This window comes from Sciurus vulgaris (genome assembly GCF_902686455.1).
Source record: "Sciurus vulgaris genome assembly, chromosome: 4".
Lineage (NCBI taxonomy): Eukaryota > Metazoa > Chordata > Mammalia > Rodentia > Sciuridae > Sciurus > Sciurus vulgaris.
In genome coordinates, this window is record NC_136464.1 from 4,698,800 (window position 1) to 4,726,688 (window position 27,889).

General features: G+C 55.3%; 1 protein-coding gene across 6 annotated transcripts in view; it reads right to left on the reverse strand.

The window, feature by feature from the left end:
* The window catches only part of PTPRE (protein tyrosine phosphatase receptor type E), a 136,924-nt gene that overhangs the window by 16,260 nt on the left and 92,775 nt on the right, over positions 1-27,889 (reverse strand). For 5 of the 6 annotated variants that reach the window (XR_013763356.1, XM_079137284.1, XM_079137286.1 and 2 more), the window contains 9 exons: positions 21,725-21,843; positions 15,169-15,268; positions 14,847-14,920; positions 13,097-13,233; positions 9,154-9,244; positions 5,158-5,234; positions 4,485-4,521; positions 2,995-3,092; positions 409-528 (listed from right to left, as the gene is read on the reverse strand). Coding sequence is in view for 5 of the 6 variants with exons in the window: in XM_079137283.1 (XP_078993409.1) it covers positions 409-528; positions 2,995-3,092; positions 4,485-4,521; positions 5,158-5,234; positions 9,154-9,244; positions 13,097-13,233; positions 14,847-14,920; positions 15,169-15,268; positions 21,725-21,843 (853 nt within the window). In the remaining variant the exon portion in view is untranslated. Of the gene's footprint in view, positions 1-408; positions 529-2,994; positions 3,093-4,484; positions 4,522-5,157; positions 5,235-9,153; positions 9,245-13,096; positions 13,234-14,846; positions 14,921-15,000; positions 15,141-15,168; positions 15,269-21,724; positions 21,844-27,889 lie in introns of those variants that run through there. The other variant, XM_079137285.1, reaches the window with a different exon arrangement.

Consider the following 27,889-nt stretch of genomic DNA (forward strand, 5'->3'; position numbering starts at 1 on the left):
GTGTGCACGTGAGGCTAGGCAGCAACACCTCCCATTGGCACGTATGACTACAGTGCCACAATTAGAAAATGGAGAACAATTGAAATGGTCGTATACACATAGTCTACTTTCAGACTAAAATGAATAAATTAATTAAATAAAAGTAAATATAAAAATGTCGTTTCGCCACTTCAGCCTGTGAAATGACAGCTTGCTACTGAGGGGGACTCGGATGCCCTGCCCTGCCTACTGACTCTTCTTCCTCCCGGGGCGTGGGGACACAGAACAGTCCTCTGCAGACGTATGTCACAGCCCCTCCGTGAGGGTCAGGTGGGATGCAGCTTCCTGTGCTATAAAAGGTAGCACTGCCTCTACCCCACCTGTGCTCCCCGGGAATCTCCTGGCAGCTGGGCAGCTGGGCACGCTCACCGGCTGAATGCAGAACTTGCGGATGGTGTAGTCCACCAGCACCACGCAGTCCTCCATGCACACGCGGATATTCCCATAGGTCCAGCAGCCCTGGTCCGGCCAGTACTGGTAGCACTTTTCCTGCAGGGAGCAATGTGCAGAAACACACAGATCCACGAGGGCGCCTTGTCACCTGGCCCCACCCCCACCGGCCACAGGGCTAAGACCCATCTCCTCGGGATGGGAAAGTGGACGGGTGTTTCCCTTATCAACGGGGAAGGTGAGGTTGCACCACAGGGAAAGGAGCCCAGGACCAGGACAGCCAGGCTCACGGGTGTGGACGTGGTGTCTCATGGGTCCTCTCATTCCTGACGCCACACACTGTGGAGCTGGCCTCAGCCTGCTCCCTGCAGAGCTGGGCAACCTGACTCAAAATGACCCTCAGGCTAGAGGGAAGCTCCCTCCTGGTCCCCAGGGACTGCCCCCTGCAGACACGTCCCATGGGGCTAAGCCGTTGGTCCTCCCACTCTGCCTGCTCACCGAGGACTTGTTGGCAGCACCTCCTGGCCCTATTCAAAGGCCAGGAGCCTGAGGCCAGGAGCATGGACCGATGCAGGAATCTGCCAGGTGGCTCTTGGTTACAGAGAGGCCATTTCCTTACTATTCTACTCTCTGAAATCGAAACAGCCCCAAACACAGTCTCCAGGAGCCTTAGATTCTGATGTGCCTAGTATCTAACTGATAGTGAGTTTTCTATCAGCATGGAACACATGAATGAATGGGATTCACAGCAAGGGGAACATGTGCTCAGTGCTCCATTGAGAAGTCTCTGGAATTTACGAGCCTTCCGGGCACATGACAGTTTGTCTTGGAGATGGCCCATGAGTGGCACAGCTAACGGTTCAAGACTCCAGGATTAATCATCCTTTATAGCATAAAGTGCCTGGTATTACCTGAGACCAGCATCCTGGTGTCAGGACACCCACAGGACAGACTCCCCCATTCCCTATCACACCAGGCACCCCCTTGTTCATTGGGAGTCTGAAGCAGCCAGAGGAACTCACAAGGGTCCTGGTTTGGGTAGCCTTGGCCCCTCTGAGGCCCTTGGGCCCATCCCACAATTCCTGCCTTGAAAGCTTCTTGCAAGAATGAGCACCAGCTCAGGGTGGCCGTCCCTGGGTCCTGGCCTCCCCTCCCTCTATCGATCATGAGATGCCAGCCTCATTTCACAACGTGCTGTTCAGGATGTGGACGCAAGGAGACCACAACCAAAGAGCAAGCAGCTGAGAAAAAGGAACTCTCTTGAGAAATGATTTCATTTGGGCTTCAGCAGGCAGCACTGAGTCACAGGCTGGACACCCACGGAAGGAGGCCCCGGAGGAAGACCAGAGAGCAGCAGCAAGCACTGGGCAGCAGCACGGCGGGGACACGGGGGCGGGGGTCCTCCAGCCACAGCTTGGCACTGGTCTTGTGCTTCATGTTTGGAGAAGTGGCCTCTGTGGGTGACCAGTCACAGGGGGCCGGAGGCCGGGGAAGGGTGGTCTGCTGTTCTACAGTGTGGGGGCTCCTCCACAGCTGCCCAGGGAAGGAGAGGCTAGCATTCTGGGCTCGGTTTCCTTCCCGTCATTCTTTCCGTCAGTGACAAAGGACGGCGAGGCAGGAGTCACAGCAAGAAGGTGTGGTACTCCCCAGCCCTGCCCCTCAAGCCTAAACCGAAACCACCATCCCATCCCTGACCAACCAGAGGCCAGATCTGTGATGGAGGCTTTCTCCTGTGCTTTTTGGTGTGGAAACCATTAGGAAGGTGGCCCTGTGGTGACAAGAGCACTTCCTGCTGCCCCTCCCGTGGGCTCCTTCCCCCTGCGCTCCCCAGGGCCTGCCATTTCCCCTGAGAGCTGCAATCCCCGGAGTCCTCAGCACGCCCAAGCACCCCTGGGGCCTGGTCAGTGCCTGCCATTCAGGAGAGGCCTGGGCAGGGCCAGCAGGTGTCCCCCACCCACAGGACCTTCATGCTGGAACGTGGTTGCCCCACTGAAGAAGCCTCTCCCAGACTCTGGAGAACAAGCTCACTCCCTGCACCAGGTCCTGTTGGGGTTACAAGCCCCAGGGCTCCATGGCCTCCTCTGCCCTGCTGGCACCCTGCTCCTGGCCCCTGGGAGGGAGTCTGTCCACAACAGTGGACACTAATGAGGACTTGCTGCATTCGGCAGTGAGGCAGCTCAAGTGTCCTTTCTGTGGCCATGCCAGTGTGGCTGGTGTCCCCTTTCCTCCCTCTCTCCCTCGTGCATGTCTAATCTGCAGGATGAGCGGGTGACCAAGTTCCTCCAGGTCTGAGGCCTTCCACAGCCACACCTCACACACAGTCTCGGTTCTGGATCTGCCGCTCCCCAGGGGAGAGCTGCGGTGAGGGCTGGCGACACCGGCCAGCACTGGACTGAAGACCTGTGGTTACTGTGTAGACCAGGACAGCCAGTGTCTAGGAGCATGGAGAATTTACTTCAAGATGAAAGTGTCGTAAGCCCGAGTGCTTTTCCCTGCATTGCCGGAAGGGAGGGCCCTGGCAAAGGACCGGGAGGGATGGGAACGCAGCCTGGGGTGGGGACTCACCTCTTTTCTTTCTTTCAGGTTGGTCAACATGACGATGGTGGCAGACCTCTGCTCCCAGACCATTCTCCAGAAGTCATTCACGGTCTCCTGTTTAGGGCCTGAGCCAGAGGGCAGATCCAGAGTTAAGGGCATGAGCAGAAGCCCCTGGGCCCCAGCCTGGCCTGCACAGCTGCACTGTCCTTCCCGAGCCACTGCACAGCTGGCTGGGCATTTCAGACTCACTCTGAGATGCCAGAGTCAGTGACTGCCATCCTTGCCTGTCCTGCACCAGACAGGAAACCCAGCTGACCACTGGCGGTGTTAGATTCTCATATTCATGGGCAATAAGGGGTGTTCAGAGTAGGGCTGTCTGGGTCCAATGCTACCTTTTAAAGTGACTTGTTTATTTCTCAGAACAGCAGGCCCCCTCCAGAACATCTGATTCATAAAGGAGGGGTGTGTGTGTGTGTGTGTATGTGTGTGTGTGTGTGTGTGAAGAGCAGGTGGGGGGGGGGTTGCAGGTTGATGACTCACCTTCCATTCCTAACCCCCTTTCTTTGATCAAGATCTCAATCTCTTAACACAAAGCTGTCTAATAAGATGTGAACAAAAGTTAGAGTGCCTCTAGAGGAAAGTCTTCTGCCCTTTGTCCACTTCCTGTCCACTAAAGGAACAGTGCCTGGAGATGCAGCAGCCATTTTGTGACCTTGGGGCTAGGAGCTACATGCTCAGGAGGGTGGTGCAGAAAGATAAAGAACCCCTCCCTGAGCTGTTGTCCCAGCCTGGGGCTGCCTCCCCCTGGATGCTGCTCACAGGAGAGAAAAATATGCTTTTATCTCTTTTCAGCCAATGTTTGTCAGGTTTCCTGACACTTTCTGCTAGACATAGCTCTGATCTCCTCTGTGCATGGATGTGTGTGAGTTTCTATTTTCCAGGGAATCTGGGTTTGTAACAAGTTCTCCAGGTTATTGTCATCAACTGTGAATTTTGGGACTCACCTATAGACTCTGGCACAACAGGAGGAAGTCAGGGAAATCTAGTTTAGCTTCCTGAGGCTCACAGCATGTGGCACGGGGGTCTCTGGTGGAAGGGGTGGGGTTGGGGGCTAGGTGGAAGGGCTTAAATGCAAGATAGCATCATGTGCAAGGTTAAGAGTGTGACTCTACTGCCGAGGCTTCTTGGCAGGGGTCTTGATCTAAAAGGCAACTAGCCCCGGGCCCCAGCCTGGGGCTACAGGGAGGTCAGCGGAGAGAAAGCAAAGGGTGTCCAAACGGCTGGAAGCACATCAGGGGCCCCTGTGGGCTCTGTGTGTAGATCGTGTCCCTGTGGAACAGACGGGTGTGTCTGCCTACGTGTACCCACTGTGTGCCCAGACACTGGAACACCTGCTAAACATAGCAGCCCGCACATGCGCAGAAAGAGCCAATATGGATTATTGGCATCTTTGGCAGGTAGATGTTCACAACATTCTACTTCATAACGCTCAGAAGTTAATTTAATAAGACGCTTACCTTGAGCTGCTATGAATTTGTTCTTCTCTTTGTAGCCCTGGAAAAATAAAATCAGATTTATAATTATTCAAAATTATCTGATGGAAAGATCTTAGTGTCATCAGAAAAGGAATACATGTCACCACCGAGAATGCGAAAGGCAGAAGCAGGAAGGAAAGAAAACTCACGAGTTCTCTTCCTGGGTCCCCTTGCTGGTGTCTTCTTCCCGCCAATTTCCCCAGACACACATGTACATGAGCAGGACATTTACGTTTTTATAATTGGGGCTAAATGTATGGTTCCTTTTGAGTCCTTACATTTTAAGTGGGAATTTTAAAATTTATATTAATGATCCTTTAGAGATCAATTAAAGGGAATCTTAATCATCGGTTGCTTATGGTTTTACCATAATTGATCTAACCAGGCACCGCTGGTTTAGTTTGTCCTAGGATAAACACCGCCGCCAGGAGCCCCTCGTGCTTCTGTTACTCTCTGGTGTCATCTCTGACTTCTGGAAAACAGGTTCCTGGGTGCTGGTCTGGCTGGAGAAGCACAACTGGCTTTGTGCCCTTGGTGTTCTGTGTGGCCAAAGTGCCCAGAAAGGCCAGAGAAAAATGCCCCTTCGGGACTCAGACTCAGCCCCTGGTGCCAGGGCCCCTGGTCCCCCGGCGGGGTGCGAAGGCGCACGACTTACGTCTATGTAGGAGGCGTTGATGTAGTCCGAGCAGGGCATGCCGTCCACTTGGCTCAAAATCACTCTGGAATGGTCATCTGAAAAAACCAGACAAACCCGTGCTGACGGGAGGAGCCTCCACATCCTTCCCCTGACGCGTCAGCCCCCAGCCAGGACCCAGCCCGGCAGCCCACAGTGGCTGCAGGGCAGCAGGGGAGCTGGGGGCTGCGGGGGCCCTGGGGCTGCAGCGCCTTCTGACTCCCACCGTCCAAGTAGAGCGCCAGCCTCAGGCCGGGAGCTGAGCGACCACACAGACCCCACGCAAGAGTGCTGGGAGCACGGCGGCCGGTGGCCGGGCACGCTGGGCCCGTGACGACGAGCGTGAGTGCACGCAGGAGAACCAGGGCCAGCGCTTGGCCCACCCTCCAGGCTCTCCAGGGACTCACGGACCTTCCCTGGGCTCACACAGGCCCGGCACAGCCTGCGTTGGATTCCAGCCTGTCGGGGTGCGCTTTCCACCGGGGAGTGGAAGGCGGTATGGTCTGCACGCACAAGCACATGTGTCTGCGTGTGTGTGTGTGTGTGCTGTGTGCACGTGTGTGTGCACACGTAGGCCCCGCGGTATGGGCATGTTTATGGAGTGGTGCCTACCATGGGGTGTGTGTACTGAGGGTGCTCTGTGCTGCATGTATGCGTGACTTGAGTGGGTTATGTGTGGTGCATGTATGCGTATGTAGTGTGTTTGTGGCATCTTCTGTGTGTGCTGCATGCGAATGTGTTGCTTGTGCTCCGTGTGTGTGGTGTATTGTGTGTGTGGTGTATTGTGTGTGTGTGGTGTTGTGTGCTCATCAGAAGGTCTCAGCCTGGATCCGTCACAGCCTTTGTGGACCCTGGTTATTTCTGCCTTCATGGTCTTTGGCTCAGAAAAAACTAACGCCTTCGTTCTACCATCGTGTCAGGAGTTAGTGGGAGGTGCTGTCACCAAGGCTGGATTCTCACGCAGGTCTGCGTTTCCAGGAAATGGGAACATCTCTGTGGCCTGTGGAGACGTCCAGCCTGCGTCCCAGCCCGTGGCCACCTGAGAGTTCAGGGCTCAGATGTGGTGAGTAGTGACAGCCTCTGTTCCCTCTTGTCCTCCTCCTGGGGCAGCCATGGCTGTGGCTGGGGTATGACCCCACTCACGTCACAGGAAGGCTATCTGCTCGGCCAGCTCTGGTGGCCCAGACCCCTGCCAGATCTGCCCTGCTGCTGTCGGAGGGCATGGTGGTGAAGGCCCAGGGACAGCACACTGACACTCAGGCAGGGTGTCCAAGCCCAAGCCCAGGTCCGCACCACCTTCACCCCCACGCTCCTGCTCAGGGCCGGCGGCCCAGGTGGAGCACGCGGGCGCCTGGCTGGAAACACTGACTGACCGTCACAGAAGACAGAGGGGGAAACAGCCTGTTAGATTTAGAATCTTGCAGCTTCCACGCGCTTCCTGTTTTTTATTCTAAAAAGTCACACTTCACTTTCAAAACATGATTTCCTAAAATTGTCAGCTGTTGGCATTTATTCCAGAAAAGGAGCCCCACGGAGCCTTTCTGCTGGCACAGGTCCAGTCCCCACAGGAAGACCTTGACCCCATCCTCAGGGCTCTCCAGGGACACTGGCGTAACTGTGCTCCCAGCTCCAGGGGCATCTCATCCACTTGGCGTGAGCCTGGGCTGGAGAGGAAGAGGAAAGTGGGGTCTCCCCTCTCCTCCCCCACTGACCCTGGCCCCCGCTGAGGGAGGGCCTCACAGCTGGGCTCTGCACAGCAGCCCTGAGAGCCCTTCTGTTACCCCAAAATCCAGCTGCTGTCCTGGCACCAGCGGGGGCCCAGGGGCATGCCTCTCCCAGCCGAATGTCACCCAGCTGGTTCCTCTGTGCCACTGTTCCTGAAGCCTACATCCCACCACCCATCCCCCCACCCAAACACAGCATGCCTGTCAGCACCCTCTCACCCCAGATGACTGCTAGCACTCCTGAGTTCCTGCGGAAGGGCCTCCTGGGCAGGGCAGGGGTGGGGAGGACCCTGGAAATCCTAGCAACCTGTCTAGAACCTGCTGCACTTGCTCGCTCAGAAGAAAGGCCAGTGGGAGCCGAGCTGGGGGACACTGCTGCTGGGAGAAGGCTGGCAGGAGGAGGCCCTGCCCAGTCCAGGCAGGACTCCCAGGGGAGGCGGTCGCCCCATCAGGCCAGGGCGTAGAAGATTCCCGTACCTGGCCATTGACTCTGGTCCCACTGAGATCCCCCAGAAATACTCTGAATTAACAATGAAAATGTGCTTTAAGCAACAAGGGTTCAGCGATTAGGAGACACAGGAGAGGACCCTGGGAAGGTGCTCGGTGCTGAGTAGGTCCTCACACGGGTGAGCAATGCAGGCAGCAGTTAAGCTGGCTGAGTAAGGTGGCTAAATTAGAAACAGATGTTGACCTTGAATACCCTGACTCCTGTTTGACATGCATTGCTCTGAACAGCCCAGACCTTGTCCTGTGGTCACCCTTTCCTTCAAGCTGCGGAGCCACGTAGGTGACCCCCTCTGTCTTGGATTCCTTCAGCTCACCCAGCAGCAGGTCCTTTGGACTTGGTCTCACTCTGTGTCTAAAATCTGACCCTGGACTAAGGCATCCTCACAGCTCAGCTGACCCATCCCCTGGCTCCCCCGCGGCTGCCCCTGCGGTGAAAGACTGTCTGATTGTCTGGTTTCAGTGGTATCGCAGGCTCACACTGGGTTCTGTAAACCCACACATGAATCCCGTGCATGGACAATGGGTAAGGACGTTCCTAGAAATTCGGGAGACCCAGGCACCACAGACAGGACAGACCACAGTGCTCATACACACGGAGCAGATGGATGCACTTTTACCCTGGAACTGCATCTACGAGCGTCGCAAAGCCAACCACCAGTTGGTTCCCTGATCCCACGAGGCACTGCCCAAGAGCCTGGTTCTATGGGCCAGGAGGAGGCTGGACTAGGGACTCAAACTCGAATTTGGTGGGGCCCTTGGGGACTACTGTTCCATTAGATGGCAGGAGGGGTCCAGCCTGTGTGCAGGCTGTCACTACCCTCCAGGGCCAGCCTCACAGAGGCTGCTGGGAACCTGAGGGTTTGTGCCGGCACAGCCCAGAGAGCTGCAGCAGACCACAAGATGCCCTGTGCCGAGCGAGCGTAACCTGCTCTCACATGGATGCATCACATGGATGCGCATCCATGTGCGCAGCCCACCACCACCGTACGCTCTTGGGGTGCAAATTGGGTGGATACTAAGCCTTCCCACAGAGATGCCAAACCTTGGTAGGTCTCTTTCCTTCCTCCCTCCCTTCCTTCCTTCCTTCTTTCTTTCCTTTCTTAGTACTGGGGATTCAACTCAGGGCCACTTGACCACTGATCCATATCCCCAGCCCTATTTTGTATTTTATTTAGTGACAGGGTCTCACTGAGTTGCTGAGCACCTCACCATTGCTGAGGCTGGCTTCAAACTCATGATCCTCCTGCCTCAGCCTCCTAAGCTGCTGGGACTACAGGCATGTACCACAGCATCTGGCTCGATAGGTTTCTTATTCTGTCACTTCTGTCCTTGGTCCAGGACCCTATAGATTGCTGGGAATTTTCTGCTTGTGGCCAAGAGCACCGAGTCTGAGGGAGAGCAGCTGTTCAGGCCCATCAGCAGGCCGACAGGGGTCTAGGACTGAAGCTGCAGGAGGGGCTCTGCCTGGTGATACCCAAGACCAAGCAGCAGCACCACTGCCCTGGCTGTCCCAGGTGCCGAGGCCTGGACGGTGAACACAGGCTCAGCACCAGGCCCTGAGCAGCAATGGGGCCCGAGCCTCCTGCAGGGAGGCAGGCCCAGAGAGGGGGGCTGCCCAGTCCCTGGTGTGAACTCCAGGCTGTCACACTGATTGGGGGTGTCTGATTGCTGAGCACCGGGATGCTGTGTTTTCTATGCCAAGTTTAGTCCACATGGCACTGACCGTGCAAAACAAGTAAAGTCTTACTGGGAAGGATGTTGGGATATCTGTTTTTCTCTCTGTTTTCTTCTTTATTTGCCAGTTCGAAAGTTCCTTGTATGTGTCCAGACGGCAACGACTGGAAGAAAACACAGAGTTAGAGCTCGGCATGATGCATGCACGCCCTGCCCCCACAGATGCCCTGCCCCGCACGGGAGCCAAACACGGCTCGAGCTGTCCTCCTCCATCCCTCGTCCGTCGCTGCTGCTTCAGAGCCTGCAGGGGCACAGCCCAGGCACAGGCTCCCCAAAGAGGCGGGGAGTGACCTGGATGGAGCTCTGACCAGGAGACAAGAGCGAGGAGGGCTGAGAAAGGGCGGCTGTGACTCGGGGAGGCAGAGGAGGGGTAGAGCCACCCTGGGAAGCGACTGGAGACACAGCCCCAGCTGTGCTCAGGCCTCGAGGTGTCTCTGTGGACCAGTGATGTCACAGCCTGGAGCTTGTTACAAATGCGGTTCTTCAGCTCTGCCTACCAGACCCGGAACCAGCCCCTGAATCTCCAAGTTCCCCAGGGATTTGGTTCAGGGCTCACTGGCACTTGGGGCATACCCCTTCAGGACCCCTTGGTCCCAGATGAGAAGGTGGGGTGCTTCCCTAGGACCAGGATGCTAAAGCAGATGAGTGGCATGGCGGGGCGTAAGCTCAGGAGCCGGAGCTTCTAGTTCCTTCTGCTACCTGCCCACCAGCTTCTGGTTCTCGGCGTCTCCAGCCATCCTGTTTGCTCACTGCTGGGAGCCCGGCCCCATGCGCAGGTGAGCTCCGCATGGTGCACCGTGTGAACGAGCACGCTGAGCCCCAAGTCGGCCTTCGGCCTGAAACCTGCCCACTGGCTGGATCTGGGCCATGGGCTCCCAATAAGGCCGATGCCCTACTGAGAGCTTAAGGGGTGCTGGCACGGTGGGGCTGGGTCATCTGTCCCAGGCATCACAGTTCCCCCATCACCAGGTGACAGTAGGATCGCCCCTCTGGTAGGGACCAGGTCTGAAATTCAAGGGAACACTGTTTTTTTTTTTTTTTTTTTTTTTTTTTTGGGAACACTGTTATGGCTCTGCCCAGGGTCACCAGGCTAGCATGTGGTAGGCCCAGGAGCCTGAGGCTGGCCTCGCAGTGCAGCCTTGGGTTCAAGCCACGCTGCCCTGGGCTTGCTCAACATTGGATCAAGGCCTGAGCCCTCTTCTCTCAGGTAGCTGCGTCTCTGGTGGCAGACTCTCTTATCCCTGGCAGGTGCTCCCAGGGTGCCACAAGCCACCTTTCCTGTGCTTTGGGGCTGCCATATCCTGTGGTCACAGGCAGAAGTTCCACCAGGGGCAACGTGGAGGGACAGTACGGTGGCCAGGTGCAGTTCTCAGCCTTAGCCCAGCCACCTGCCCCTGGAGTTCCTGGGTCTGGGTCAGGGCTGCCTTAATAGTGCCTCCGTGGCCTTAGGTAGATGTTGAATTGGTGATGACATTCTCAGATCTTTTCTTTCTCCACCCTCAAAAGCTGTTTTGCCCCTAGTGTGCGACATGCAATTCAGGCACCATGCTGGTTTAGAGGCAAGGAGGAGCTATGCACTTGGCAAAAGCAGTAAGGCCTTCAGCCGCAACAATGTATCAACAGCAGTTCATCCACTGCTGGCCAATTGCCGACTCCAGGGCAGGGTGTAAGCAACAGAGGCAGGGCTCTCTGGGCAGAGGTGGTGCATGGGAACTGCAGCTCGTGGGCTATTTTTCTGTATATTTAAAACAGCTCAAAAAAAAAAAAAAAAAAGTCCACTCAAAATAATTTTTTGAAAAGGAAATTGAGAAGCCTCCCCCTTCCTTAGAAGGTAAGTGGCTGCCGTGTGGTGGCCAGAGGGGTATGAGTGGGGACCAGGGACCAGGTTCTGATACCCATCAGCTGCATGGCTACCGAAGCTGCCCAAGAGTCAGAACGTGGAGATGGGGCAGTGCTGCCTCAGCCTGCTTGGCTCACAGTGAGGGGCTGCCCGAGGCAGGTCTGGGGACGGAAGGGTGCCAGGCATTTGCCCTGGGCACAGATATTAAAGGGGCACCCCAAAAACTTAGGAATCAGAGAAATAATCAATATTTTAAAACATGCAGGGCTGGGAGTATAGCTCAGTGGTAGAGGGCTTGCCTGCCACGTGTGAGGGCCTGTTTTGAATTCTAGCACCAGGAAAAAAAAAAAATCCAACTAGATGTACAAAATCCATAATGACTAAAATATCAAACTTCTAATTAATGATAGAACCAGTAACTGCGTAGTACAGTCATACTGGAGCCTGGGACAACAGGAAAAAATCTGTCCAGACTGGTCCTCTCCTTGTTTACGACTGTGCTCTTCTGTTCGGTGTAGACCTCTTACATTAATTTCAGCAATTTTAAGTGATGCATCGAAACATGACTTAGCCTGACTACTGAGCTTCTAGGTGCCCTCTGAGATTTTGCACCCAGGGCAAGAGCCTCCCTTGCCCCACCCTGGCCCCTCCAGGCATGGCCCTCACTTTTGTGATGGCACCGAGCTACTGGTTGTGACTCACAGTTCTCAGTCAGCGAGCCCTGCCACCAGCCTCCTGCATAAGGAGAGACCAGAGTGGAAGGAGAAACGGGACGGGAGGAGGAAGAGAGAGTCTCGCTGCAAACATGGGGACTTATTTTGAAAATGGAGAATTGACTTCTCTTGTCAAGCTGAGAGATTGCAAAACAATAGCGCTTGGAGCGGTCTTTCAATATGACCTAATTTCTCAAAAAAAAAGGAAAGAAAGAAAGAAAAAGGGGGAAGGGTACATTTGGAAATAATAAAAAGGAAGCAAGATAAAGGCAGAGGAGGCTTGTGCTAAAAAATTTACAGTAAACTACAGTTCAAATTCGCCACTGCCTGTGTAAATAGTCACTGGTCCGCAGCCGTGTGTGCCCCCTCTGGATACAACAAGTGAGTTACCCTGGGCTGTGATGAAGCCCACCATCCCAGCCTGACATCTGAGCTGGGAGGTCATTTAGATAGCTCTATCTCTGTGCCCCATTTATAGATGGCGGTAGCTGGCTTGGAGGAAGTTAAGGCTGCGCCTCGGCCAGGGTGCAACAGTCCCGGTCAGCGCAAGGCAGCCGTCCTGCTGGACCCCGCCCCTGGCAGGCTCAGCACTCAGCTACAGCCACGCACCCAAGGCTGAAGATGCTACAACAAACTCAAAACACAAGCAGGATAAACACTGAGTAGCCGAGTCCAAGGCGACACTTCCTGTGAGTGTCTGCACAAGTCTGTCTATCTGGTACAACAAATTCAAAACTCACAGCACATTCAATACATAAAAGTCAACAACACTAGGGAAGGCATCGTTAATCGACATGTGTGTTTTCTGATGGAGAGTTAATCAGTCTGCTGCTTTGGGGACTGTACCAGTTGGTCACACCCGTGGTCCTGGCCAGCCATGCCTGCCTGCTTGTGGAGATCATTCATCCCCTACAGCAGAAACGGGTGAGAACGGCAGGACCCTTGGTGCATGCACTACACGCTGCAGAACCGAAACGGGCAGAGCTAGTGTCTCCTGAAGGTAGTCCTGGGACAGCCTGGTCAGCGCGGGGTGTGGGCTCCGAACAGGGATATTCCCCACTCCATCTGGAGCCCCAGCTCTCAGAAGTTGTGACAGGGTGGCTGGGGGCTCCCTGGATTTCAGCGTGAAATCGCCATCCTGTGGGGGCTCAGGCCTGGCTTTCCCAGTATGGAAATAACAAGAGTTCTCGTCTCACCCATTTCAGAACACGGCCTCCCTCCCGAGCCTCAGACCCAACCCTGGCACCTTACGATGGGCAATGAGTGCCAGGGAGGTTCCCAGACCCCCTCCTGGACTGTGTCCCAATGGACCTGGCCAGTCGCCAGTCCTCGGGGAGTCAGCACTGGCTGTTGGTGACTTTGCACCCCGACCCCTGACAGGAAGCAGGGCCCTGGGCACTCACAGTGAACTCCTCCCGGAACCGCTTGAAGTCGTCTGCGGAGCGCAGGCGGATCTCCTCCTCCAGGTGCTCCACCGGGATGGGAAAGTACTTCTTGGGCCCCGAGGGGGACCTGCTCAGCAGCATCACTCTCTGCTGTTCTGTGCATCAGATGGGACAGGGCCACTTAGCCCCACTCCCGGAGGTGACTCATTAGCCTGACCCACAAACAATATTCCCACAGAAGTGCACAGCTGGAGGGAGGAGTCCTCGCAAGCCACGCAGCCCGAGGCTAGCTGGGGCCCTGAGCGGCTGGATCACACCTGCCTCCTGACATGGGTCCTCTGCTGGCCCGGCAGCATCCCTGCCCTGGCTCTCCAAGGATGTCATGGACATGGTGGGCAGTGTGCCTCCCACCCACTCACCTGGCTCACTCCCCACCTGCCCATGGCCTGTCCTTCCCTCCAGCCCTGCTCCTTCCCCAAACGGCCAGAGGCAGCTTCATGCTGCAGCTTGGGTTTCCAGGTTTGGAAGGAGAAGAGTGATTATGGGGGCAGGTGCAGCTTGGAGAAGAATGGAGACCCACTGGGGGTGTCTCTGTTTCGGCCTTCTCCTCTTCGTGCCAAACAGGCCTGCTCCTCGAATCCATGAGCTCCACATACGAGTAGCTGTCCTCGTCTGGGGAGGGGGGCAGTGGGGCATTGCAAAGGGAGAGGGCAGCCACCAGGGGCACGTGCGCAGGAGGCTTCCCTGAGCTCAGTGAGATGCAAGAAGCCAGGGGCCTGTGCTTCTCCTCCTGGGACGAGCTGATGTTGACACGGTTCCTGGGAAAACTGGGCTGCCACCCTTGCAAAAGGGCCTGCCCCACCTGCAGAGCCTGGGAGGTCACCTGAATCTCCCCCAGGGTCCCTTCCCCAAGAGGCAAGCAGGTTCCCAGGAGTGCCCCTGGGCTTCTCTGCCCCTCACCGGCCACACCCTCTTCCTTTCATGCCTGCTGGAGGGTGCAGGGTAGATGGAAGGCAGAATGGAGTGGGAGTAAAGTTATCATCAGGCCCCCAGGCCCTCCAAAGCCAGGGCCTTTGTTGCTGATACTCTTATCTCTGCTTTGTGTATGTTTTCCCCAAACCCCGGCACAGTTAGGTAGGAAGCCGAGGACAGGAAGTCATAGTCACTGCTGTGAACCAGTATTTTTTAAAGCCTCTGCTTTATCTTTCTCAGACAACTCAATGTGTTGAAAGGGGGGGGGGGGTCAATGACTTGATAGTAGCATTTGCAAGTTAGAAACTGACCTTCAAATCTGAAGGTTGGGAGTGCCCCAACAGCCTCTGATCCTTCAGCGATCAGAAGCCTCTTTAGAGGAGCGATTTCCTTCTCTTCGACTAGATTCTAAGACAGTGCAATTTTCAGTTTGAGCACTTCAGATTATGAGCTAATTTAGATTATGAGAATCTTATCAGTATGATTTTAAAGGCCTTGTTGAAAAACGTTATATGTCAAAAACCAGTGCAAAGGACAGGATATGAGCAGTCTCTCCAAAATAAGCCACAGACTGAAACACCCCAGACATCCGTTCCACACAGGAGGGAAGAGCGACATTAAGGCCAGTGTAGAAATGGAGACATTCCACGTTGTTAGGAAATGGCAAGGAGAGGGAGCCGAGAGTCGCAAAGCCGGAGGAATTGGAGGCCGGCTTTCAGCGTGAAGGAAAAGATAAACACAAGGGGAAGGAGAGCCCAGTCTGTTGGGGACGCCACAGGGGAGCCAGTGCCTGTACCTTGCTCCTCCAGGATCCCGTTGGGCATCTTCTTGTCACTGCTGCTGACCACGGCTTTCCTCTGCTTTCTGAACCTTGGAGGCACAAGATGCATTAGTCCTCAGCCCACCCAGGCTGCCAGGGAGCCCCGAGCCCTGGGCGCGGGGATACCCACCAGGTGAGCCGGGAAAAGCTCTTCCTGCTGCTCATGGCTGAGCCTGCTGGGGCCTGGCCCACTGACTGTGCATCTCAGCAGTCCAGGCCCACACCCCGCAGCCTCCAGAAGGCTCATTTCCTCATCCGAGCTGGTCGGGGCAAGTCAGCGCCCTGGGGACACTCCTACCTGAAGAAGTAGGCGGTGAGGAGGAGCAAGAGGAGGAACAGCAGCAGAGGCAGCAGCAGCCAGGTGAGCAGCGACGGGGAGGTGCCAGGGTCCGGAGGGCCTGCATGTGGCAGGGAGGAGGGCCCTGTCAGGACCCCAGGCTGGGGCAAGGAGGAGTCCCACACCACACTGACCATTTCAGTTTGCAAAGCCTTCCCTCCACCATTCCTTCCTGAACACCAGACGGTGCTTCGTAGTCTGTAGGCCAGTTCCACTCTGTTCATGGTGTCCACAAAGAAATGGCAATACAATAAAAAGGGACTTGGGCTGATGCTATGGACACTGAGAAAGAAACCAGGCCTGAGGAGTGGGTGATGTCACTTGTCCAAGTCCCCAGTGAAGGTATGGTGACCCCACGTGGCCCACACTGGCCTGGCGGCCTGTTCCTCTGAGTCTCCATGGTGCCTGCCCTGCAATGAGGAGCTGGAGGGGGCAGAGGTATGCAGGCTGCTGCTGCGTCCGGGGCGCCCTGAAGCTTGCTGATGCTCAGCATCCGGGTCTCCTGGCTGGAGCAGGAGCCCCCGCACAGGGAAGCAGCCTGGCTCGGGGGCTGGGTGCAGTCCCCACAGGACAGGTACACCAGGACCCAACTTCCCGAGCTGCCAGCTTGAGGGCCTATTCCTCAAGATCATGTCAGGACCTTGTGAAAACTGGCCATCAGGCACCACCTCACCTCAATGTCCATCCTTCACACCTGCCCGACTGACCATCCTCAACCAGAGACAGCCACAGACCCCTGCACCCAGCTCTGTGACCTGTGGCTGCCCAGGACTTGCTCTGCCTCGTGTGCCTGCATTCTGATCAGCATTGGTGGCTTTACTGTCCCCCACTCTCCAGTTCTACACGTTATCCTTTACCAAAAGATTCCCAGTCCAAGGACAACCTCAGAGGCCCCCTCCCAGAAGCCCTCTTAGCTCCTCTCTTATGGGTCCAGAGGGTCTCTGTGTGGCCAGAGATATAGGCCACACTTTGCTAGGAGTGAGCAGGCCCTTCATGGAGGGGAAAGAAGACAGGTGGGCTTCTACCCTTCAGGTTCCAGAAGCACCAAGCATGGCCCTCTGAGCCTGGGGAGGGGGCTCTGTGCACTTGCTCCCAAGGGCCAGCCCGGCCCCTAGAGGGTGCTCAGTGCCCCCAGGGGGTGGGTGGGTGCTCTGCAGCCCTGGTGTCTCCTAACCACCTTGCAGCCCCGCCTGTGTTCTAAGGGGCTTCTCCTGACCACGTGTGTCCCAGGCCGAGTGTCGGAGTGCGTCCCACTCCCTCCCTTCCAACCTACACCATCCCACTGACCACAGAGCTCCCCGCTGGGCAGCCTGGCCCGAGGGAGCCTCTCACACCTGCAGTGCAGAGAGCACCAGCGTCCCTGTCAGGCCTCGGAGCAACCCCAGGCCAGGGGAGGGAGCTGCCTGCCACCGAGGGGCAGAGCTGGGGCCAGCCCTGCGGAGGCCTGGTCGCTTAGTGCCTCCTGGAGCCTCTCCCCTCTCCCCTGCGCCCGGCGGCCGGGAGGCACGCAAGGTCCCTGCTGGCTCCGGGATCAGGTGCTCTCCTCTCCTGGACATCGCCGTGCTGGGACTCCCGACTTCCCCATTGCGCAGAGGTCAGGCCCTGGCCCTCTTCTAACTGACCGACTGGCCGTAGGGTCTGCTCGGTCGCGAGAGGGGGCCTGGGCCCAGCCAGCCCACCCCTGCGCCTTGTCTGGGGCTCGAGGGTCCAGCCTCCTGGAGTCCAGACTGCTGGACAGACAAGGGGATTCCATAGAGAATGGGCTGGATGACAGGGCAGAAGTGACAGGTCTCAGGGGCCAGTGGTTCCCCACCCTGGTTTCTGTCATGTGTCAGCAGCTGCCTCTATTGTGGAGGGTGGAGATCAGGACCACAGGCCCCAAGGCCTCCTGAGGTCAGGAGGGAACGTCCAAGGCTGGCAATGTTGAGGCTGACAGGAAGGTGGGCCCAGACGGCTCAATCCCCAACATTCCAGGAGAAGAAATCCACAGCTTTATGTAAAAATATTCTAATTTATAAACATTGGTAAGTAATTAAATTCAATGTCAATGTTCTTTTGAAAACAGTGTGGGCGAAAAGGACACACTGGGCGGTGTCCCTAGGCACTGACTGTGCTACGGGCAGAGGCAGAGGCACCCAGAGGAAGTGCTGGAGTTCTGTTTTGATCTCATGCTGACTTGGCTCATGCTGGGTGACAGAGGGTCCAGCTGGGGAGGAGCAGAACAAGCCTCGCCAGGGGGCTGAGCAGCGGGAGCAGCCTATGCCCAGGCCTGTGTGCCTGAGTTCTGATCGGCATTGGTGGCCTTACTGTCCCCCACTCCCCAGTTTTCCACGCTGTCCCTTACCAAAAGTTTCCCAGCCCAAGGACAACCTCAGAGACCCCCTCCTCCCAGAAGTCCTCTCAGCTGATTGGCAGACGCACAAAGCCAGGTCTATGTACAGTCACACCAATTCCATGTGTGCACACACACAGCAGCAGGCGGAGCGTGCACAGGACATGCGGCATGTGCATGTCTGCTTATGTGGAACCTGGTCCTCGAGATAGAAAGCATCTGCTGCAGTGAGAGGTGGGACCCCGGACCATTTGCTGTGCACCTGTCCCGAGGGGGGAGGTACCCCCAGATATAAAGCTCCCCCCAGTCTCCCCAGCCCTGAAGGAACTGCAGGAGGTGGTAGGGGACCGTAGGCCGTCAATGCTGCATTCTTCATCTCCAGGGGTCCCTGGGGGAAGGAAGAGTTGGGATAGAGGGAGAGGAGGGAAAGAGGGTGGGGACACAGAATGAGCAGCTTGCTCTAGGCCAGAGCCAAGGTGACCCAGTGTCCAAGACAGAGGGCCCAGTGTCCCCAAATCTCTTCCTTCACCTCTGCCTGGCACATTGTGCTGTTTCTACTGCCTACAAGTGGAAACAGGATGGAGGTCTGTTGAGAAATGTTCCAACTAGCACAAAAATAAGGAGTAAATGTGTATGAGCCAACCCTTTCTCTTTCCCTGAGTTAATCACAGCTAGGATTGTGGAGCGCGTCTTTCCCACAATTTTTTCCTATGCAGTTACATTCATAAATATGCAGGTTTGGTAAATAATGGATGTACTACTCTCACTTCATCCCAGACTGCATGGAGCGTAAGAAGTACTGTTATTTCATGATCCACTAAGGAAGAAAAAGAAGTTGCTAATTATAATTGTAAAGAGCTGCCCATTTTAAGACACATCCCAATATAGCAACCATACATATGAAAGAACAGATGCCGCTCCGGCAGGTCCGAGCTCGCTCTCCCACTGGTCTTGGGGAGCTCCCGCATGCGGTGCAAGCGACACTCGGTCTCCCCGCTTCAGACAGATGGAGAGTGCATGGACGCTTTCCAAGAAAATGTTCCCAGAGTCTTTGCTTCTACCTGCAATTCTGCACCTCGCAGGTACATAACTTTGCGTATTGCATGAATGTCTCTGCAGGTATCCCCTACAGGTGGACCTTCTGGGTCCACTGCATACATGTTAAATTTTAATAGAAATGACCAAATTGCCCTCCCCAAATTATCCAGGATGGAGCCCGTTTCTCCTGGAGTTAACACTGCTTCTCGTTCTGTCGATCTGACAGGCGTGATCACCATGTCGCTTTCACTTTCACGTCTCTAACTCCTAGGGAGCTGAGCATCTTTTCAGGATGAGTGAAACATTATTAATTAGATCCTTGCATTTTGCCTGGTCATATTCTTTACCTGTTTCCTACTTGCTCATTTTGGGGGCGTCCTCCTATAACATTTTCTTATGTGATTTGTGCATATTTATGTTTGTTCCTGGTGTAAAATATGTGTCATGATGAATACTGATTTCTTTTTGTTCAATGAGCAAACAAACCATTTCCTGTTATTTTGGCACATTGTGGCAACAGGTGAACATCTGAACTGATGCTTCGTGGTTCTTCTGGGGAGAGTTTAAAGACTCCTGCACAGTTAGGGGTCCCGGCAGAGCTCCGGGTCAGAGGAGCACTGTGGATCTCTTAACCCGAGGCCTATGCCATTCCTGCCTGTGTGACCAGCGGCTACACGCAGAGCCCGGAAGAGGCTGCACCCAGGCGTGAGTTTCACATTGGCTTCTGTTCTGGTGCCGAGGTCATGTGACAGTCCTCTCTTCCTGAAAGCAACCCCCTGGCCGTGGCAATACTATGAGCCAATACCTTTATTTATTTATTTATTATTTTTCAGATGAACCAAAAAGCCCCAAGCAGGGAAGATGGCGCCCTCTTGTTGGGGGCCTCGGGGGTGCCACAGGACTGAGCAGATTCTGCTCTACTCTGGGGAGCCAGATGGATCCTAAGCCTGTATGCTTCCGGGATGTGCACAGGTGGGGGCGGGGAGAAGGTAGCTGCTCTGCCTGGTAGAGGGGCTCACTGTCCTTAGGTGGGTCTGGGACCTCCCAGGCCATGGGACATTGCTAACAGCCTGCACCTGGAGAGCTGGTTGGCGAAGAGGCTGGTACGATACACGCAGCTTACGTGAGCTGGCGTGGACGAGGTGGGTGGGGAGTGGGTTTCTTCGGGGTTTCAGTGTGACGACAAAGACAGGCGGGCGCCTGGAGTGGCTCTCCAGTCAGGCCTGCATCCACTGCAGACTCCCCGTCTTCCCTCCTGTGCCCGCAGGACATTAGTCCAGGTCTGGGCATCATGTAAGGGACTGGAGTGGGGAGGGACCTGAGCCCCGGTCCTCCTCCTGCTGCTGACTACTCTTTGCTTTTCTAACAGGCTTTTCTGAAGGGCTGCTGCTAATTTCTGTTTTCCCTAAACCCCACAAGGGCCCAGCACAACCAGGGCAGGTGTTCAGACTGGCTGCCAGGCATTTAGGCGGACATTATTCTGGGTGTGTCTGCGAGCCTCATTATTCTGGGTGTGTTTTCTGGATGAGGCTGACTTTGAACCTGCAGACTGAATACAGCAGATGGCCCTGCCCAATTGGGGAGGTCTGGCTGGACCAAGAGGCTGCCCCGCCTCAGGGGAGAGGACACCATTGGCCTGTGCCTCCAGCCCTTCCTGGCCTCACAGCAGTCCACCAGGCCTTGCGGTGCAGACCTGGGATGTGCCTCCTCCGTGACTGGGAGTCACTGTCTTAGGACAATGACGTGCCTCTCCTTACAACACGTGGAAGTCTGAATACAGAATTCTCGGTTCCTTGTAACGAGTTGTGGTTCTCTGTTTCTGTCTGTATGTGTCCTGTGGCTCTGCTCTTTGGGGGAACCCTGACACAGCAGGAGATACCCTGTCGGGGAAGTCGGTCATGTTGGGGATGGAGAAGGAAGGCGTGGGAACGGGCTTGTGGGAGGGACCGGCCTCCATGGTCACAGGTGCCTCCTATGCTGCCACAGGGGCTCCGCAGCCACAGAGGCCTGGAAGCCTACTAGGGCACATGGAGGCTGCCCAGGGAACCCTGTCAGCCCCCTAGGAATCTGAAACCCCCAAACTGGCCTAGGTCTCCTTGTGTCAGTAATGAGGGGGCTGAAGAGTCAAAGTTCCACTGCAGGCAATGAGGCTGGCAGATGACCACCCCGCCGTCTGCCCGATGCTCCAGGCTCACCACAAAGGCCAGTGCGGATGAGCCCTCTGCACACGGACCAGGGAGTGTTCCAGAGCACCAACCTCTAACACTAGCTGTACCCCCAATAGCTGACACTCACCTCACAAGCAGGGCACAGAGGCACAGAGGGGTTTGGTGAGTTACCCAAGGGCACCCAGCCAATCCCAGACAGAGGTGGAGTTCAAAGCCGGGCAGTGTGCTCGGATGACTCGCCTCCTTCCCTGCGTCCTTTCTTCCTCTGCCTCCCTTTAACTCTACATAGCATTTACTTGTTTCCGCGGGTGACAGATGCCACACAGTGCACCTACTTGTCTAAGTCGGTAATGTCTGTTAGGGTCATGGAGCCGTGCACCTCTTGTCACAGTCCAGTTAGCACATTCCCATGTTCCCCCTGGCTCTGGGTCACTCCCTGCTCCCGCCCAAGTCCAGGTGGACACTTCCTCCCACCTGGACACTCCGCACCTTGGAATTGTACCATGTGGCCTTTTGTGTGGGCCTGGGCTTGTTTCTAAAGGTTCCTCCGTGCTGTTACATGTACTCTTTTTCTTTCTCTTCGTTTAACTTTAAAACTATAAAGAATGTGGGAGAATGGCATAATAACACCCAGCCTGGTGTGAGTGGGGCAGCTCGGCTACCTTTTGTTCTTTTTTTGTTACCAGGAACTGAACCCAGGGGTGCTTCACCACGGAGCCACACCACATCCCCGGCCCTTTTTATTTTTTATTTTGAGGCAGGGCCACACTAAGTTGCTGGGGCTGGCTTTGAACTTGTAGTACTCCTGCCTCAGACTCGCAAGTGCTGGGATCATGGGCCTGTGTCTCGGCACCAGGCTGCACCGTGGAATTCTTAACCCTTCTGCGCCTCCCACCAGGGCTACCACTGGCCCTAGGAAGGGGTCCAGGACCAGCACCCGGGCAGGGCTTGGCAGGCACAGCAGGAGAGGGGTCCTCACCTGCCGTAGTGGTGGTCCAGTTGCTCTCCGCTGTGGTGGTCTCGTTGCTCTTGAGAGCCCTGGTGAGCGGCAAGCTAAAACCTGCCAGCAGCAGCGGACAGAAGGGCTCCATGGCGAACCTGCAAGGACAGGGATGGGCTCAGAGGGCACGTCTGCAGTGTCCAATGGCTGGCTGGGGACAACAAGGGCGAGCCACACTGGGGTCTACCCTGGGCCAAGATCTCCGCCTGCTGCTTTCACTTTATATCTCCCCATGGCGACGTCATCATGGTTCATGCTGGGTTTGGTCTGAGGAGCCACCCAAGGCTCAGGGGTCAGCTTTGCTGATGGCTGGTAAGGGTGGGGGGACACTTGAACCCAGGTGCCTGCCCATGCCAACCCCTCTTGCCAGGACTCACATCAGGATGACCGCCCTGGCACCCTGGTCCTTTGCCACCTGGTGCCCACTCTTCCTGATGGCCACTCTCTTCCGCTCCCGCTTTATGGCATCCAGGAGGGCAGGTGCTTTCCCTCTGCTTCCTGGTACCCCTCACTCTGCCCAGGGACATCTTGCTCCCTTCAAGGCCCAGCTCAGGAGCCCAGGGCTTGGAAAGCAGCTCTCGGGCCAGCATCAAGGGTCCTCCCTGTTCTGGACTGAGCCCACACTCCTGGTCCAGCCTGGCAGCTCCCACTGGTCTTGCGTCTGATGTGCTCACTCGCAGGTGGAGCAGAGGCCAGCTCCCTGCTCGACAGAGCCAGTGAAGGAAGGAAGCTGAGTAGTTACTGGGTGCCCAGGTGGACGCACGGGGAAGACCTGGCTGCAAAGTGGCCCCACACAGGAAGAGGCTCTGTCACACTAGGGACACAGGTGCAGGCACCTCAGATCCCCACCGGAGCTCCGTTTTCCCAGCCCCCTGGGATGAGCTGTAGATGCAGGGGACTCTCTGGCAAGGGGGAGGTGGCCGGCAGAACCTGCCATGAGACCTGGTGCTCACAAGGTAAAGGCGGCTGAGGTGAGGGGTCCCCCCACTGAACCCCAGCCAGTCAGACCACGGTCAGCACCTTCCTGCAAGAAACCACCCTGGGGGATGCTCATCAGCATCCAGCCTCAGAACAGAGGCCAAGAAGCACTCAGGCTGTTGGCACGGTGAGCGCTGATGTGTTAGGGAAGATGCTGGAGCGATCGTGGAAATGGAATCACTTCTCAGCCGTCGCCACTATTAAGAAGAAGCCACGATGGATGCACATTGTACCAGATAACCCAGGACAGCAGGACCGTGATAAGCGGCACTTGTGCATCTCTCCTCTTTGATTTCCACAACACACATTTTAGATTGGTAAAGTGAGCCATAAACACACGTATGGCTCTTGTGCCCTGAGCCAGCACCCACACGTGCTGGGCCCTGTACGTGGGTATTGCAGCTTAATAGCCCTCAAGACCTGAAGAACGAGGCTCCTGGAAGGGAGGCAGGTTGGAGGAGCCATGATTTGATGTCAGGGCTGGAGATGACAGCCCTCAAGCCCAGCCACGCTGCCCCAGCCTCCTGTGACAGGCAGCTCTGCACACTTCACCACACTCTGCCTTTCTCTTTTAAAATCTGTCATTGCAACTGCCACGATACTTTTAATACACTTGAGCAAATTGCAGAGTAATTGATTGGGAAGTATTAATTGACAATACAACTCCAGAGATACAGAATTCCTAATGGAAACATTTCCCCCATCTCATGCATTAATTTGATAACACTACTCTCCAGATGCCCAGTGGTCTAAGCGAAGGCTGATACCCTTGAGAATGACGAAGATCATTTCATCCTCTCTTAGACATCCAGGTCTGCTGGAGCTCAATGGAGTGGCAGGCGATTTTCCTGGCATGACCAGCAGAGGGCGATAAACTTTGCAGACTTCAAAACGTGTCCCACCATCTGGAGTCCCTTTAGTCCCACTTAGACTCCAAGGCCAATGACAATGTGCCTGATATCCCTCACCTCCACTCTCAAAGGGCTTGTGCAAGCCACTTGGTGAGCAAAGGCATGAAACTGTACAGAAATCATGTTTGAAATAGGAATTAAATCCATGCTGAAGTTTAAGGATTTGTATATAAACAGTACCTGTTGTGCGCCCAACGATGTATGAGGAATAAAACAGGCGTAATGTCCAGAATAGATGATCAAAATACTATATTCCTAGCAAAGCAGACTTTATTTTTACTCCCTTCAAAAGTTTCTCAGATATCATTTGATTAGAAATCCATTTTACTTTTTATTCCGCTCAATGCTTTTTCAGTACTCTTCACTGGGCAATGACTGGGGTCCGGCAGCCTGCGAGCAACTGGAGATGCAAAGCTGAAAACCATCCTGACTCTGGCCTCCAGAGCTCACTGAGCTGCAAGGACACAGGCAAGGACGGCTTCCTGGTAACCCCACTCCCTCCATCTGGAGTGGAGTCACAGTGTCATGGAAGGAAGGAGAGGGCGGTCAGTCAACTTTCCCCAGAAATGAAGCATAGGTTAGGGGAGAGTGAAGGTGCAGAGGTGAGCCGAACCCCCGTACCTCCTGTCAAGTGCCTGGTCTAGAGCAGAAGGCAGAGAGTACCTGGCCAGGCGAGGGTTTCTCTCCAGTCCTGTCCATTCAGGCTCCTTCCACCAGCAAAAGAGAAAGACACAACACCCCCTTTCAGGTGATCTCGGTCTGACTTTGGGGTCCCTTGAAGGCCCATCTACACACTGTGGATATAGAGAGTGCCATTGTACCCATCACAGAACCCCTCTGCCCTTTCCCAGCATGCATTTCCCATAGGCACAAGTGCTGCCCCGAGTGTCCCGGTTAGGCAGGAGAGTGAAGTCCAGAAGGTGAGCTGGTAGCCTTTACCTACTGTCCAACGCCCAGAGTGGAAAGTCCTTAGCCTCAACTAGGATGATTATAAACAGGAACAGATGTTGCCAGACAATGACAAGGACTTCCTTTTCACCTACAGCCCGGGGTTCTCCTTTGATGGGTATCCTGCAGGATGCTGGCTAGCAAGGGCTAGGTTCTGGGGACCTGGACCTGCCTCCACCCCAGGAGGCAGCCTGATGCAGGACAGCCACAGTGAGCACAGAGAGCATGTTGCCTCTGGCCTTCCACGGAAGGGCAGGCTGGGAAGGACAGTGCCAATTCCTGAAATAATTTGAACTGGTCACTAATAATACAAGTCAGCCTTCTGGGGCACAGTCCAGGTATAGAATCAGTCCTCGCAGGCTGCATCCCTGCTCCTGGCACCTGGACACCTCTGAGCCCTGTCCAGAGACACGAAACTGCAGCAGGGCTCCATGTGCTAAGCGTCTTTATCTAGAACCACCCAAACTGCTGTCTATGAAACCAGGACAGCGTGGTTCCAGGAAAAGATGATTATTTTTAACACACTGGGGAGAAACAAAAAGTCAAATAAAATGATGAATTTTCAGGGTAAAGGAGAAGCAAAATCCAGACATTTCACAAGTTTTAGGTGTGAACGTATTTACGTGGATAGAATATTTAAATAATAATAAAGCAGAAAAATTCACAGACTTGTTGTGTTGCAGATACATCCACAATGATCCTGCCTTTTTGGAGAGGGCTTGGCTTGTTCAAAAGAAAGAGATGCCAAGGGTGGGCTTGTTATCTCAGCGGGTGAAGACTGGAGCTTAATTGCTTTTGAACAAAGGTAATTGCATTTGTCTAAATGCAAAATCACGGGCACATCATTAGAAGGAGAGTGGCAAAGAAGTCCATGCATCAAGAAGGAAGAGAGAGAGAGAGAGAGAGAGAGAGAGAGAGAGAGAGAGAGAGAGAGAGAGAGAGAATGAGAATAGCCAGAAAGGAAGGAGCCTGGGAAGCTTGGTGGTGTCCCAGACCTGGCTGATGTCACCAGATAAGGGCCTGCATTGGCTCATGATGTCCTCCAGGGCCCAGGCAGAGGTCTCACTGACAAGCTTGAGCTGGCTCCCTGAAGGTAGATGTTGTTCTATGCCTCTTCCTCCACTGGCAAGGATGAGTGGGACCGGGGACCCTCTAGTTGGAGCGTAGGAAGACAGACGGGGCAGGCAGGCAGGAAGGACCACTTTGTGCTGGCTGGTGAGGGCATTGGCTTCCTCTCCTCTTACATCCTCCAGAGAGCAGGGTGCCACCGCTGCCTTGAACTGACTGAGAGACAAAGACAGGGCAGCTGGAGATGGTGAGGCACCTGCCCACTACACCTGGATCACCCGCCTGGGCAGAACTGTGCTGGGGTGAGGCAGGGCCACACTCCCTCTGCAGCCTGAGGCCATCCTGGACCAGGCAGGGCAGCACCCACTCCCCCTCACCCCATCGCCTGCCAGGGCCGAGTCCGCCTGGGGTTCCTCGGAGGTATGTGGAAGGAGTCTCAGGGTTCAGGAAACTGAATTCTGAGCATACCCTGTGGGAACTCCGGAAGTACCTGCCATGGTGGTCAGTGGGAGGCCAACAGGGACAGGGATTTGCCTCTCCCCCGACACACAGGCCAGGTGTGTTCAGAGATGTCTGATGTCCCCGGGAACAGAAAGAACACCTTGGGAAAGGGGTGACAAGGAGGCTGGGGGCAACCGAGGAGGAGTTTTGAGTTGGGGGTTGGCGGGGGTCAGGGCAGACGTGGAGCTTGGAGGCTGGAGGGAGTGTTCAGGGGGGGACAGGCTGGATCTCCCTCTCAGCTGCCTGCTGACTGTGTGGCACCAAGAGCAGTTTTCCTCTGGCCACTGGGGCAGCAGAACTACAGCTCCCCCGTGCTCGGCTGGCGGCACTGACCTTTCCGAGGGGAGACGGCCACTCCTGGTGTAAAGGAGTGGCGGAGCCAGAGGTTGGGACAGAGAAGCTAGGCCCCGCGTCCTCACTTGCGAGGCACCACCCTGCCTCTTCCCAGTGCCAACAGCAGTAGACACACCCTCAGTGTGACACGGGGGATCTGTTAGGTCTGTGTCTATGGTTTCATGATCTATTTTGGGGCTCTGGCATGAACACGGCTGAAGACCTGTACCCATTTTTGTGTATTACACGCTGATCTTGATTTCTTCAAAGAGTTAAACACACACACACACACACACACACACACACACACACACACACACACAAGTGTTTGAGCCCCAATACATCCCAGTCCTGGTAGGCTCATGCTGACTTCCTGCCTGGCTGTACTGGGCAGGGCCAGATGCTCAGGCCCCGGACAGCACAGGGCAGGGGGCTCCTGAGGACACAGCCATGCTTGACCCAGGTTACAAGGAGGACCCGGAGTACGTTGGCCTTCAGCAGGTCTCTTAAGGGACAACTGCGGCTTCCTAGGTGGTTATGCTGATTTGCATAATTCCAATTATGAACAGTGTCCTCTTGAAGAAGAAAAACCAGTGAAGAGCTTATTCTGTGAAAATGAAGTCTTCCTCCCTTCCCAGGCAGACGGCAGGACCAGAGCTGGAGGCGCCAGGAAGCCTCTCAGAAGACCTCTTCACAGACCCTGACGCCATTCTTGACTTCATTTGATCAACGACCAACACGCCCTCTCACCAGCTACCCGTTCAGAGAACAGGAAGCTTACAGGGCTTCTGTGGCTGGGCCAAACGGCAGTGAATGGCGGGTGGCCACACTCACGTTGGGTGAGTTTTTCCCCCAAGGAAGAAAACCATTCTTCTTGCCTTTAAAGTGCAGACCCATGAAGCCCTGTCAAACCTGCAAGCAGCGCAGGCACGACGGGTGACAGAGGACGAGTGACGGCAGACGGAGGCTCCGCCACCTGATCTCAGCGAAGTCACAGTGTCCCACATGAGCTTCAAAATAACCAGTAATCAACTTTTCTACCCTTACAGAGACTGACTACCATTTCAAATAAGATATAACCTCCCTGCATCCTTAATTCACTAAGAATACCAGGTCAGCCATGTGGGATCATTCCGTTGGTGACAGTCTTTGGACCTAACCTAAACCACGTTCTCACCAGAGAGCCAGCCACTCATGACTAAATTAAAAAGTGACAGTGAGCATAACCTCCACAGATGGACGTGATCGACAGTTAACAGGCACCCCCGACCCTGCCTCCACACCCCTGTCCCCGGAGCTCTCTCCATCCCTATCCGCCATGGCCCGGGTGGAGGGCACTGGCGGTTGACACGAAGTCACGGTGGACGGCAAGCGGTGCGGGGGAAGCCGCTCAGGTTGGTTTTCC